This window comes from Vulpes vulpes, chromosome 1 (assembly GCF_048418805.1).
Source record: "Vulpes vulpes isolate BD-2025 chromosome 1, VulVul3, whole genome shotgun sequence".
In the NCBI taxonomy this organism is placed as follows: Eukaryota; Metazoa; Chordata; class Mammalia; order Carnivora; family Canidae; genus Vulpes; species Vulpes vulpes.
In genome coordinates this window covers 110,873,892-110,888,486 of record NC_132780.1, presented here as the reverse complement: position 1 = coordinate 110,888,486, position 14,595 = coordinate 110,873,892, and the positions used below count along the sequence as shown (strand labels likewise).

The following is a 14,595-nucleotide window of genomic DNA, read 5'->3' as shown; positions in this document are numbered from 1 at the left end:
ATCAGCATTCAAATTCCTTAATATACACCTAGACCTACAAATACTAATCTTTACTAAATTGGACACTTAATAGTATATTCTTTGGGGAATGTTTTTCCACTTTACTATATGATGTTTGTGTGCATTTTTGCCAAGTAAATTTCTTTGAATCTAGCATTTTGATATGCAGTACATATACAATCATGAAGCCCAATAATAAAACAAACACTCATGAGCCCATGACTCAACTTAAGAACTAGATTCTTACATGCCCTTGAAGTTACCTGTGTAACTCTCCTCTGCTGCTTTTTCCCTCCCATGGGTAACCCCTCTCCTCAAGTTTGTATGTTATATATTGTCATTAGCTGCTGCTTCCTCTTTTTCCTCTACTTCTTCTTCCTCTTCCTTTTCCTTTTTCTTTTTTTGCAGTGTTTTCACGTATGTGTCTATCTCCAAACAGTGTATCTTTGTGTCTATCTCCAAATAATGTATCGTGGAGCTTTGCTTCATTTTGAGCATTATAAAAATGGTATCATACTGCATTATTTTTAGTGGTGAAATGGATATCACAAAATTAGTTTAAACTTTACTCTTAAATATTTAAAGAGTTAAATATTTAGAGAGCTGTTTTACAAAGAACTTGTACATTCATCTTCGTGTGTATCCCCAGGTATTTCTTTGGGAATAATTTCTAGAGGTGAAATTGCTGGGTTAAAAGGTTAGAACAGTTTTGAGGCTTTTTTTAAATAACCGTACATCAGGAAATGTGTCCATCTAGATTTTAATAAATATTCAGAATATGTGGCAGATAATTATAAATCATTTCTAGCTTTCCACTTTTTTTTTTTAATTTTATTTATTTATTCATGAGAGACAGAGAGAGAGAGGCAGAGACACAGGCAGAGGGAGAAGCAGGCTCCACACAGGGAGCCCGACGTGGGACTCAATCCCGGGTCTCCAGGATCACACCCCGGGCTGCAGGCAGCGCCAAACCGCTGCACCACCAGGGCTACCCTAGCTTTCCACTTTAAAAAGCAATAAGAATATACACAAATATGTCCCAGTGGCTTATTGTATTAAAAAGCCCCAAACTAAATTCCTCAATATTTCTGACTCCCTGAAATCTATTCTGTTCTTGTCACACTGTGATATTACTAATATCTTAGTTCCTAAGGCTAGAAACCTTAAAGACACCTTCTCTCTACTATCCCACTTCCATTTCAGCCACCCCACATTTGCCCTTAGTCCTCAGGTCCTGCTGGTTCTATCTCTACGATGTCCCTTCAATCCATCCCTTCCCTTTCATTCTCACAGGCACTGCTCTACTGTGAACCCTGCTCATGTATTACGTGGCCCATTACAGAGCCTTTTAACTGGTTGCCTACCCACCTTCAGTCTCTTGCCTTTCTAATCCTTCCTTGCCTTCTAGTCCTTTCCTCTGTTACTTTCTCAAAACACAAATGTATCTTAAAACTGAAACCAAAAATCTTTAATAGCTCTCCATTTGTCCATGTAATAAAATCCATGGTCCTCAGTTAAACCCCCAATCTAACTTAATCTACCTCTCCAACTTTGCTTCCTCATGATTCATCCTCCCTACCCCAGCCCACCCCACCCAAGAACTTTGTGTTTATATTCTAGCCAGCTTGGGCTACTTGTTCCCTATATATTTTCCTGTTTTTTCTTGTTCTTGTTACTCCTTCGGCCTAAAATACCCTTCCTCTCCCACTCCTTTCCAGCCTGTTGAAATGCTACTCATGCTTCAAGCTTCCACTGAAATGCCAGCTCCTCCATGGAGTTTAACATCAATGTAAGTTATCATAGTTATACATAGATGAGTCAGGCATGTTTGCTTCTCTTGAAATATTTTGTCAGAAGTTGAAAAAAATAAGAGTTTTTACATTTGCTGGGTAAAAAATAATGCTGAATAGAAAAAGCAGAACACAGACCATATTAAACAGATCAATTACTATAAATAAAATTATGTATATAAAGTAAATGTATGTATATATGTATATGCTTCTACATGTGTATATCTACAGACACAGAGACTGTAGAAATACACTTGTTATTTATTAAGCTTATGAAATTCTTTTGGGAACCAGGTAGGATGAGTACTTTTTTGGAAAAATTACTAATATAATGATACTCCTCAGGTTCATTTTCTTCCATAAGGATGCTTGCTTGGGCTTAAACAGGTTTCCATTTTGAGGATGAACCATATATGGTACAGTTGCAGCAGCCAGCCAGCCACCTCTCCTCCCTAGTCCAGTGTTGACTGACTGAGTTGGAGAGGCCAGTTTCCTTTGCCAATCTGTCTAGTCATAGTCACGGGTGATGAACAGTCCCCTCAACTGTAAAATGAAAACGTTGCACCAGATGACTGTTAAATGGATGAGTAGATGATCTTTAAGGTCCTTCTCAGCTCTCATTCTGAGATATTTTTTGCTCATGAGACAGAAAAATGCTAAAGGACAAAGTGCTGATTTGTTCTCTGCTCTAGCACCTTCACTGGTGTCAAGTAGCCAATTGCTCCTTTTATTAACTCTGAACTGCCAAAATATATCCTGTGGGAATTAATACATTTAGCTTCTGATCCAGGTGCACCACTACCTGTGTGGCTTTGGGTGTGCCCCTTTCTGTTACTGGGCCTCTTTTTGCTTATCTGTGAAATGATAAAGGTGAGGCTAGAAGCTCTTTAAGGTTCTTTAATATATTGTAATTTGATAATTGGTATGTGTGAAGTACCCAAGGATTTTCCCTCCTGTAATCAATAGCTCATGTTTCAAAGTTAAGAAATCAGTAGAATAGGACAATTCCCAATATATTTTTCTCTTCATAGAATAGTATAGATAGTAAAGCAGAGCGTCATGGTATGCAAACAGATATGTATAATTGAGGATTATCCTGGTTCCATCACTTCAACTTACCATAATATTTTCTGTCATCATGTATATGTCTCCAGTCTTAAAATTGTTAACTTTAATAATGTAAATCAAAAAAATTTGAGGATATCTTTTTCAGAAATTAAAATGTTGGCATAGGTTTCAAATATCCACACTGATTTGAGTTAGCCTACTAGTAATACGATTTATCTTAAAATATCTGAACTTTAATAATCATTATAGATTTCTTTTTTTTTCTTTTTAAGAGAATTCTTCCTGAAGAAGAGGGCCTCATTTTAATTTTCAGAGGACAAACTAATACTTGATATATGATACTTGATTCCAGAGTTGCTTCTGGCAATTGTTACTATTTAAACAAGTATTTCTTTTCTAGTAATTAGATTTTTTTTCATTTTGATGGGTAGTCATAAATATTAACCACCAGCAGTGCAGGAAATAATTTATATTCAAATTGTCAGACATCGCTCTGTGAACACATAAAATAATTTACATTTATTTAGAAACTTTTATCCTAAAGTGCTCTACATATATTTCTTTATAATCTGATTGCAAGCTATATATAGTACTTTCCTACCTGAAATAGGACAGCAACCAAAGTAGTTAAAATAAAGGATACAGCTTCAAAAAAGTAGAGGAAAGAAGGAAATGTATATTTTACTTGTTCCTTTATGCTTTTATGCCTGTAGGATTGGAGAATCCATGTTGACCAAATGCACCAACACAAAAGTGGAATAGAATCTGCTCTAAAGGAGACCAAGGTATGTGAATTACTTCAGGTGGATCAATGTACATTTACTCATCTATTGAACACCTGTTAAAGGAGAACATGAAAGAAAAAAATGAAAAGAGACAGTCCTTGCTTTTGAGGAGCTTACAGATTGAATGTACCATATTAAATTTCAACAGCTCTAACAACTAACTAAAGAAAGATAATTTTATATCAAAGCAGTATAATATATATCTGATATATAGAGAGACACATATCTCTAATATGTACATATTTTACAATTATACAATGTGTGTACAAATTATACAATTGTCTATATAAAACATGTATACTGTATAATATATATATACTATATACATACAGTTATACTATATGCAAATATATATATATTAGAGAAACATTGCATCATTCTTTCCTTTCTGAATCCCAAGGGATAATAGAGCATCAGGCCAGCATGCTTAGAACCTACAACCTCCCCAGGCTTGCTGCTCTGCCAGAAATAAGGACTTTTTGGAGGATGCCACAAGGAAGCAAAGATGGAAAGAGAAGTTATGGTCCCAGGCTAGAGCTAGAAATTTAATGACTTACCTCCAACTGGAACATTCTAGTCATCTTTGAACTGTGCTACAAGAAAGTCGTGTTATTCTGTTACCTACTTTGATTGCAAACTTTATATAAAAGTAAATTCCACTCACGTACAATTTAGATATGCATAAGGACTAATGAATTGACTAACACTTCCAGGTGCTTTTTTATTTTAACATTCTGCCAAGTGTGACTAAAATATTTCTCATTACAGACTTCTTTTGCTATTGAAAATTTCAAGCTATCTTCTTCTTCACAAGTGGTTGGGAATTTGTGGGACAGATTGAAGGAAATTTAGCCCGTTTTATACTATTTTTGAAAAATGTATTTGTGAGTTCTTTTATCTACTAAAATCCTATGGAATTTCTAGGGATTTTTGGATAAGCTTCATAATGAAATTAGTAGAACTCTGGAAAAGATTGGCAGCCGAGAAAAGTACATCAACAACCAGCTTGAGCATTTGGTTCAAGAATATCGTGCAGCCCAAGCCCAACTGAGTGAGGTAACTTAGGAATGATATCCAGGGATTTATTTCAGTTAATGACCTTAATTCCCAAACTTGACACAGCACTTTTCATTTGAGAATCATGAAATGCTTCTCCCAAACAGCAACACATGGATACTCTGCCCACTTTAGGAAGCCACGTGAGGCAGTAGAACTTGTCATCTCCATGTTACATGCAATAGAAATTATCTCCTAGAAGTCTTTAAATGCATTTCTTCTTTTGATTTAAATAAATGAAGGCATGTATTGTTGGGGAACATTGCTTAGAACAGGAACAGAGTGTCAGGACACCTGGTTTTGTTTCTTAGTCTGCCGTTAATTTACCCTGTGAGTAGGAGGAAAAAGAATAGTATGCATTTACATGTGTCAGAGGGAAAAGACATCATTGCCTTAATGGCTTACAGCCACATAATAAAGAATATGAAAGCAAGACACGTTCAGAGACAAGCAGTTTAATTAATTTAATGAGCAAATTTTTTAATCCTTTCAAGGTTTTAGAATTTCAACCAAAAAAATAAAACCTTCAGCCTTTGGAAGCAGTGGTTCTTTGTACCCCAGTAGGGATCTAAAGGCTTTCCTTGGGAGTTATACCCCCTCTTTCCTGATGTTTAGGAAGGCTAGTAAGAACACTTAGAAATGCTAGTTGAAGAGTTTTTTATTTTTCTTTCAGCAAATAAGGTTAGAAGAAGGGAAAAAATGGAAATCAACTTAAGATACTTCTGTACTTTCAGAAGTTCTCAAAGACCAAACAGAAAACAATCTTCACTTTTTTATTATGTTATTTATTTAACAAATTATTCCCTCATATACATATATACTCATGGATGTTTTTACTTTCAAAATGCTGTAAAAAGTCTGATTTAAACCACTGTCAAACACTGATACTAAATAATTGTTAGATTAGTTCCCAAGAACATATTCCGTACTGTCATACCATTTGTTAATCCTTATTAATTGCTCATCCTGATGCTCTGTTATGATTGATTTTTTGAACTGGTTTTCTCTGCATAGCATGCAAATTACATCGACCAAGCGCTGCTCTCCTAAACTGTGTAGGAATAGCTGAGGACAGTTTTTATTGTGAACCATGCCCGTGTGAGTTACACAGTCAGTATATGAAGGTTAAGGTAGTTTATCATTTTATAGTGCCTTAGTTTAAATACATCGCGCCTATTAGGGACATAAAAAAGCTACAGTTAAATGTCACTTTCACAAATGTATTCACAAATGGGGGGGGGCTGTCATAAAATGATATGCAGAAATTGCAAACACAAAGAGGTCACATTTAAGTAATCTGCTTCTGTTGTGAATTTGTCATTAAACAAAATGTTTTCTCCCTTAGGCACGGGAGCGATACCAGCAGGGTAATGGCGGAGTAACGGAAAGGACCAAGCTCCTGTCTGAGGTGCACACCACGCTCTCGCCCTCTCCTCACCCTCAGCTGCACCCTGGCCCCAGCCATGCAGAGTCGTCGTGGTTTAATACTGCTCCAACCGGGCGCTCTTTATTTCAGTAACTGCTTCCTGTAGCTCTGAGTCCTTTTCTTTAGGAGAAAATCCCTAGTTTTCTTATCAATGAATCAATTATGTATTTATATACTTCTTATTTCCATAAAACGCCTGAAGTTGTTTTATTAAATTCAACATAGAACCTGTTGATAATATTAGCACATTTATAACCTTCCTTAATCTTTTTAAAAGCAGAGTAATCATGATTAATACATAGAAGAGTAGGTAAAGCACTGGCTTAAATGTCTTATAATTAATTTTAATGTTAGTCTGTAAGATATAAGATCTGTTTTTAGTGATTGCTGCTGATGTATGTGATCCTAAGTATTTCTGTCTACAAACTGAAAGTGGCTATCCTTCTGAGAACTTCTGAAATATTTGCATTTATTGCTGCATTGATTTTCATCATCACACAAGGGGGTACAATCTAATATATATTCCAATTTTTTACTGAAGAGCCAGGGGAAAAAAATTCTTACAAGTTCAATAGCCAATGTACAAGAGTGTCTTTGGTTATAATCCAGTGTAATTGTCACAGTCATTTTCTATATAATAGAATTAAGCTTCTTTTATAGCGATTATTTGAGGCATAAATAGTTATTTTAGAATACTAAAAGTATAACTTTAGAAATATTTAGACTCTAATCCTGTGGTGCTTCTAGGCAAATAGAACATTATGTGGAAGTAAAGTGCTCACTTACGTTAGGTAAATTAACACTTGAAGGGAGTCCAGGGACCCATTTAGTTCTTTTGGAGGAGGTAGTTATCCCCAGTTGTAACATTGCAGGTGCCTAAAAAAAAATTAATTTGCTTTACTTGGATGAGCACTTTATTCCCAAGGAAGTTTTTACTCACCAGTATGATAAAAATAAAGCCTAGTAAGTTACAATAATTATGGCTTAGTTCTAGGTCATATAATTTTTTTAAAAAACTTTTAAAGCTAATATTCTAGGTTGGAATTTTACTAATAGAGGCTATAGTAGTATAATTTTGAATATGACGTAGAATACAGCTAAGAGCCAATATGACAGCACAATATGCCTCTTGGAGTTCACGGTTTGGATAGAGCAGTTGGAATATTTTTATATACAGCCATATGGTATAAACGTTATTTTTAGCATCCTATACAGGAAAAGATGGCATCTTCTCTTATAAAACTATAATATTAAGAAAGATACCTAGTAAGCCTTAGAAATCCAAAATCTTCTCAGAATGTATATACTGTTTTAATTAATAACTCATTATTAAAGACTGGCAAGGTTGGAATGCCTGGATGGCTCAGTCCATTGAGTGTCTGACTCTTGATTTCAGCTCAGGTCATGATCTTAAGGTTGTGAGACAGAGCTCCAAGTCAGGCGTGGAGATTCTCTCGCTCTCCCTCTGCCCCTCTCTACCCCACCCCACCTCCCTGCTCTCTTTTTCTCTCTAAAAAGAAAAAAAAAAAAAAAAAAAAGGACTGTCATGGTAGATGCTAGGAGATAACTATAAGGTTTGCATGTCTGATGCCTAAAACAACAACTTAGATCAGTTTTTATTGTCATGTGACAACCTGAAAACATCATTTGGTGAAGTTTAATGTTAGGAGCACTCTCAGAAGATAAAAAGCTTTGTCTCTCTGTCTCTTTTATTATTCAAATTATGTCCAGAACACTCCTAATATGTTTATGTCCCTTTATGGATGTATTAGATCTATATTTTTTTAATATATCATTCAATAATTTTGAAAGCTTATTAAAATCTAGAGCTCATGAAAAAAAATTTTTTTCAATTAAAGGTGACAGAAGAACTAGAAAAGGTAAAGCAAGAAATGGAAGAAAAAGGCAGCAGCATGACTGACGGTGGTGAGTACACACCCATCCTAAGGGGAAAACTAGTGAGAGTATTTCTCAAGAAATCTATTTAACAAAATGCTATTAATAAACAATAATCATTTTTGCACCACTTTCCTACCTCTCCTCAAAATGAATTTGATGTCTGATAATCCATGTACTATTTCCTTATCAATCAGCTGAGAAGAGTCCTACTTTTTTTTTTTTTTTTTTACCCTTATTTAGGATTTTTTGATTTGGACTGCATTGATTCAGAGATAGAGTAGGAAATACTTAAATATATCCTTTGTTATTCAAATTTTTTAAAAATGGTATTTTCTGTTTTCATCAAATGAGCTTCATTATTCCATTTTATGTGCAGAAGAGCACTAAGTGTGTGCCCCAATGGCACGAAGGCAGCGATGGGACGACCTTTGTTTTTTTCCTCTCCCCGCAGTGGACCTGACTGGGCAGAGGGGTCAAATAGAGAAGAATTAATAACCCTCTAGTATTCATGGTCCATTGTGAGCTACTTGCTTTGACATGGCCCTGGGTGATTGCCTAAGGCCATTCTGTGTTCTAGAAAGATTTTCCAGAGTTCTGATGATACATACTGAATGCTCCTTCAAAAGGGAACGTATAGAGGTTTTGCAGTATGTTTAAATGAGCCCATTATCTATATCTTGCAGGTAATTTTTTCTTCCTTTTTTTCCCATCGTGTCCCCTTCCTTCAGACAAATATTCTAGCCCATAAAAGTTATTAAAGACATCCTTAAATATCCCTTTAGCTAGCAACTCTTCCCTGAGAAAAGGAAAGAAATTCAGCCTCAGTACATCAAACTCTGCATCATTTCCCATCCTAAAAATCTCAGGTGTTTAAAATACCACAGCAAAATTGTGTGAATGTCAGTATGTTGTTGGCTGTGTTTTTAACCCTATTTTTGGCTTAAGACAAAGTGAGGAAAATGTCATACAATTCTGTAATACACTGATACTCCAAATGAACATTTTTATTGCATCTTATTTTCATTCTGCAGCTCCCTTGGTAAAGATTAAACAGAGCTTAACAAAGCTGAAGCAAGAAACCGTTCAGATGGACATCAGAATTGGTGTTGTGGAACACACATTACTCCAATCAAAACTCAAGGAGAAGTCCAACATGACTAGGGACATGCATGCAACAATCATTCCAGAATCTTCAGTAGGCTCTTATTAAAACATACTGGTTTTCATGCTTTTGATTAGTTGCTTTTTTATATCAAAGTGTATTTCATGTCACATAGATTTCAAAACACAATTATACCTCCTAAAGCATGTTCAGTGGGTATATTTTACATATATATGCATACATATTGTATCATGGTGATTATGGATAGTTAAAGCCTTTAAATTGAATATAATATTTAATAAAGTAATTAAAAATTCTCACTTTCAAAGAAGCTTTCACCTATCATTACAGATGTTAAAACCCCCACCTGGTGGCATGTTTTTCTTATTGTTCTTGTGTAAGTCAGTGTACATGACCCATGCTGTCTGTAGGGGCTGCTGTTGCTGTCACCACATGGACCTTTGCACCAGCCTGGCACCTTCAGTTTGGTCCACCTCTGCAGTGATCTCAAGTGCTTCTGTGCCCAGAGGCAGCTAATGAGGGATGAGGATCCTTTTAAGAATCCGAATTACCCTTGCCTCAGCTTTATTACCTAGAATTATATTTCTTTAGAAAAAATATGAAAAACTCTAGTGTCTTTACTAACATTTGAAGTGTATTAACTATTGTATTTCATGACTAAAATGATTTTATTTTTTCTCTAAGGCCACTAAATAAATAAATAAATAAATAAATAAATAAATAAATATTTCAGTCATGTTTGACTCTGTAGTGACAAAAAAGGCACATACATGTCTCAGTTCTATTTTTTTCTGCTGTATCGGCTGTACTGAAGAATCATTTTGCAGCACAACAGGAGACAGCAAGACAAGTGAAGATCAGCTTCCCAGTGCTGATAATCTTTACTTACACATCTTACTGAACAACCTTCTAGTCTGGGACTTTATTTTTTTTTAAAGATTTTATTTATTTATTCATGATAGACACACACACACACACACAGAGGCAGAGACACAGGCAGAGGGAGAAGCAGGCTCCATGCTGGGAGCCCAACGGGACTGGATCCCGGGACTCCAGGATCACACTCTGGGCCAAAGGCAGGCGCTGAACCACTGAGCCACCCAAAGATCCCCTAGTCTGGGACTTTAAATTGGTGAAATAGGCAATATTAGAGTGACCAGACTTAAACACTGGGGGAGACTGGTAAGGAGAGCACAAACCAGAAGATAGCCCGCATTTATGCTTTAAAAAGAAGAAAAAAGGGGTGCCTAGGTGGCTCAGCCAGTTAAGCATCTGCCTTCATCTCAGAACTCTGGGATCAAGCCCCAAGTCGAGTTCCCTGCTCAATGGAGAGTCTACTTCTACCACTGCCTCTGCCCCTCCTCCCACTCATGCACTCGTGCTCTCTCTCAAGTAAAATCTTTAAAAAGAAGAAAAAGAAATCTAGTAGTAGCTTTTTATGAGAATCCTATATATACATAGGACAACAAAAATAATAAAATCCCTTTCTCAAATTTTATCCTAATATTTTCTCCCCCCAATTTTTTGCCTTAGTCTTTCCTTTGTAGATCACACACACACACACACACACACACACAAATTTTTTCCCTCCTTCATACTCTTCTTGAGTTTAAGCTCAGATAAAAGAAAATCAGTATGCATAAACTATTCTGTGGCTCAAGAGGATGACAATAAATACAATGGCAAATAAGTCATTTCATTTAGTTTGTGATAATAGGCAGCTTGAAAAAAATCCAATATTTTCTTTCCTTTATGTCCATTGATTGGGGCCTAGAGGAGGGAAACCCAAACTTGGGTCCCACAAGCGAACACTGATTCTCTTGGAACTTACTTGCATAGGTATGGTCATGGCTGCAGTTTTTTGATGAATTCCATCAATGCAGAGAATCCTTCTAAATAAATCAGCTCTCCATAAAATGTACTTTTGCTCAGAAGCAAAGTACACTCTTTACTTTGTGGAAACATGCACTAATCTAACAATTCTTCTAGGAAGTAGTATGGGCAACCTATTTTTATTTTCTTCTCCGAAGTAATCAATTTACTCAGTTTGGGCTTGGTACCCCTCTTCTCTGTTCCCAAAGAACACTGAATACCTCTAATACAGAATATATTGCATTGTATTTATCTATTTTCTTCTACCCTCTCTCATAGACTAAGCTGCTTGAGAATAGGGAAAAAGGTTTTTTCATTTCCATATTTCTAGCCAAGTACCTAGCACACAGAGCATGAGTTTCTAAGAGGATGTTTGGATGACTGGCATTACCCAGTTCCAGAATGTCTCATAGTTCCTATTCTTCAGCATGGCGAATTTAATGACTTCAAGTCTGAGTTTTGACACAGTTTCGAGACAGTAATTGTAAATTATGTTTTTCCCCCTGTGGTATTGCTTTGGAATTGGAAGCATCAGTATGGGCACACGGTTCTTCAGATTAATAGAAATAAATTAATAAATTAATAAATAATATATTAATTCAGATTAATAGAAATAAATATATAGAAATACATGCATACATACGTGCACGTATTTACTATTTCTGTCCTCTAAGAGGGCCTAGAGCAGTGACACCTCAGGGACAGTGAGAATGCCTCACACTCAGATCTTGGTTTTTAAATCTTCTACTTAAAAACAAAAAAACAGGTTTCTTAGGAGAATGATTCCTGGGCTGGGACAGGGAAAGCACAATATGAGCCGGAATATCTTGTTCCGCCAGAAAGAGAAGAAGTACTCAAAGAATGATGGGAAACTCATTAAAGGACACAGACTCAGGGACGTCCCAACCAGCCAATCTGGGACAATTGAACATTAAAATAAATAATGATAGTAATGAATTATAACCTACAGAATAAAACAAGAAACCATGAGTCCATACAGGTAGAAATTGTTAAAATTAATGAAGGAACCCTCACTTTAAAAAATGGAGTCAGAAAGCCCTGAGGGGGAGCTCTCATGCACATACCACTTGTTGCAGCCTCCATAACCAGCAGAGAGAGGGAAGATAAGAATTATCTTGACAAGGAAAGACATTTTTCACATAGGAATTTCATTTTCTGTTTTTAAGAAAAAAAAGGAAGATTCCCTTCTTGCCCCAGCAACAAAGCACTAACCATCACTCGCAGCCAATGAGAAACTGCCACAACCTTCAACTCTTGCTCTTCTCCCGTGAACTTCTGTAAAAAACAACCCCCTCCCCAATTTCCTCCTAAAACCTAGTAAAAGCTAACTTTCCTTTTGTCTCTTCAGACTTGCCTATGGTTCACAATAGCTTGCCTGTCCCATATTGCAATTCCTCTGCTATTTCTAAATAAACTCATTTTGCTAGTAAAAATAACTTAGTATTTTATTTTTAATGTTGACAAAATAAGTGAATCAATGGATGGAGAGAGGTCTTCCTTACAATAGAATGACAGCTAATGTAAAAAGAATATTGCATTTAGAAATTGCCATCTGGCGATTAACCATAGTAGTAATTGTTTGGGGCAAGAGTCATCAAAAGATATATGAAAGGATTTCAATCCAAAATGGAACCGGAGGCTATGAAATGGGGGCTCCCATCCATGTAGCTCTCAAAACAGAATTTGAGAACTGAGAGACTGATTTTTCATAAATGCCTGATTTATAGAAGACCAAGATTTATTCCTCTGAATAAACTCAATTTCCAGTAATTCAAGTTTGCCTCAGTTTACTTCTTTATTTAGGTTGACAAATGCTAAAACTACTAGGTGAAAGTTTAATGAAAATCTGAATATTTACATCATCTCAAACTAAACTATTCCATGAAGAGAAAAAAATGATAACTTTACAGAAGAAAAACCTGGCAGACATTTTAAATGATCAAGAGTTAACGTCACTAGTAATGGGACAAATAGGGATCCCTGGGTGGCGCAGCGGTTTGGCGCCCGCCTTTGGCCCAGGGCGCGATCCGGGAGACCCTGGATCGAATCCCACGTCGGGCTCCCGGTGCATGGAGCCTGCTTCTCCCTCTGCCTGTGTCTCTGCCTCTCTCTCTCTCTCTCTGTGACTATCATAAAAAAAAAAAAAAAAAAAAAATGGGACAAATAGACATCATGTGTCTCCTGAGAAGGCAAACATCTATGGGGTTCCTTCTGAAAGTGCATAACTTGAATCTATCATGAGGAAACATCAGACGAATCCAGTAGAGGGGCATTGTACAAAATGGCCTATATTCTGCAAAAATGGTAAGAGCATGGAAAACAAGAAACAGTGAGGAACTCCTCCAAATTAGAGACTAAGGAGACAATTACATGCAACAAGTGATTCCAGTTTGGATCCTGGAGCAAGAAAGACTTTTTTGTTAGGACATTATTGAGACAGGTAAAATTTGAATAAATTCTGTAGACTGAATAATAGTGTTAATGTTAATTTTTAAACTATTTATACTATAGTTATATAGAGGAATATCCTTGTTTTTACCAATACACATGAGTATTTGGAGGAGTATCCTATCAGTAACTTGCTCTCAAATGATTTGGGGGAGAAATATGTGAATATGTATGTATTTGTATATTCACATATATGTAAAGAGAAGGATGATAATAAAATTTGGTGAATTGTTAATATTTTGGAAATCTGAAGGAAGGTCATATAGAAATCCATTGTATTTTTTTAAGGAGGTGCGGCTTTTTTTTATTGCAGTATAATTAACATACAGTGTTAACATTAGTTATAGGCATACAATATAATGATTCAGCGGTTCTATACATTACTCAGTGCTAATCAAAATAAGTGTACTCTTAATCCCGTTTATGTATTTCACCCAGCCCTTCTCTCTGCCTCTCAACTGGCAACTACCAGTTTGTTCTCTGTATTTGAGAGTATGTTCTTTAGTTTGTCTCCTATTTTCTGTGCTTGGTTTTTTGTTGTTTCTCAAATTCCACATATGAGTGAAATCCTAGGTATTTGTCTTTCCTACCTGACTTATTTAATTTAGCATGATACCCTCTAGATCCATCCATATTGTTGCAAACAACAAGATCTCATTCATTTTTATGGCTGAGTAATATTCCAAAGTTATATATATATATGTCACATCTTCTTTGTCCAGTCATCTATCTGTGGATACTTGGATTGCTTCCATATCTTGCCTATTATAAATACTGCTGCAATAAACATAAAAGTGCACAATCTTTTTAAATTAAGGTCTTTGTATTCTTTGGGAAAAATGCCCAGTGCTGGAATTACTGGATCATGTGGTAATTCAATTTTTTTTATTTTTTGAGGAACCTCTGTACTGTTCTGCACAGTGGCTGTACCAATTTACATTCTCACCAACAGTGCACAAGTGTTCTTTTTTCTCCGTATCCTCACTAATACTTGTTATTTCATATGTCTTTTATTTCAGCCATTCTGACAGGTTGAAGGTGGTATCTCATTTGCATTTCTTTGGTGATTAGTGATGTTGAACATCTTTTCATGTGTCTGTTGGTCAT

The 14,595-nt window shown here is 35.9% G+C and overlaps 1 protein-coding gene across 1 annotated transcript in view; it reads left to right on the top strand.

Moving 5' to 3' along the window:
- IFT57 (intraflagellar transport 57) overlaps positions 1 to 9,616 on the top strand; it is a 51,972-nt gene extending 42,356 nt beyond the window's left edge. Inside the window, exons 7-11 of the mRNA XM_025990011.2 lie at positions 3,572 to 3,643; positions 4,568 to 4,699; positions 6,045 to 6,107; positions 7,985 to 8,051; positions 9,056 to 9,616. Coding sequence (XP_025845796.1) covers positions 3,572 to 3,643; positions 4,568 to 4,699; positions 6,045 to 6,107; positions 7,985 to 8,051; positions 9,056 to 9,234 — 513 coding nt within the window. The 3' untranslated portion in view covers positions 9,235 to 9,616. The remainder of the gene's footprint in view (positions 1 to 3,571; positions 3,644 to 4,567; positions 4,700 to 6,044; positions 6,108 to 7,984; positions 8,052 to 9,055) is intronic.
- Positions 9,617 to 14,595: the final 4,979 nt, after the last annotated feature.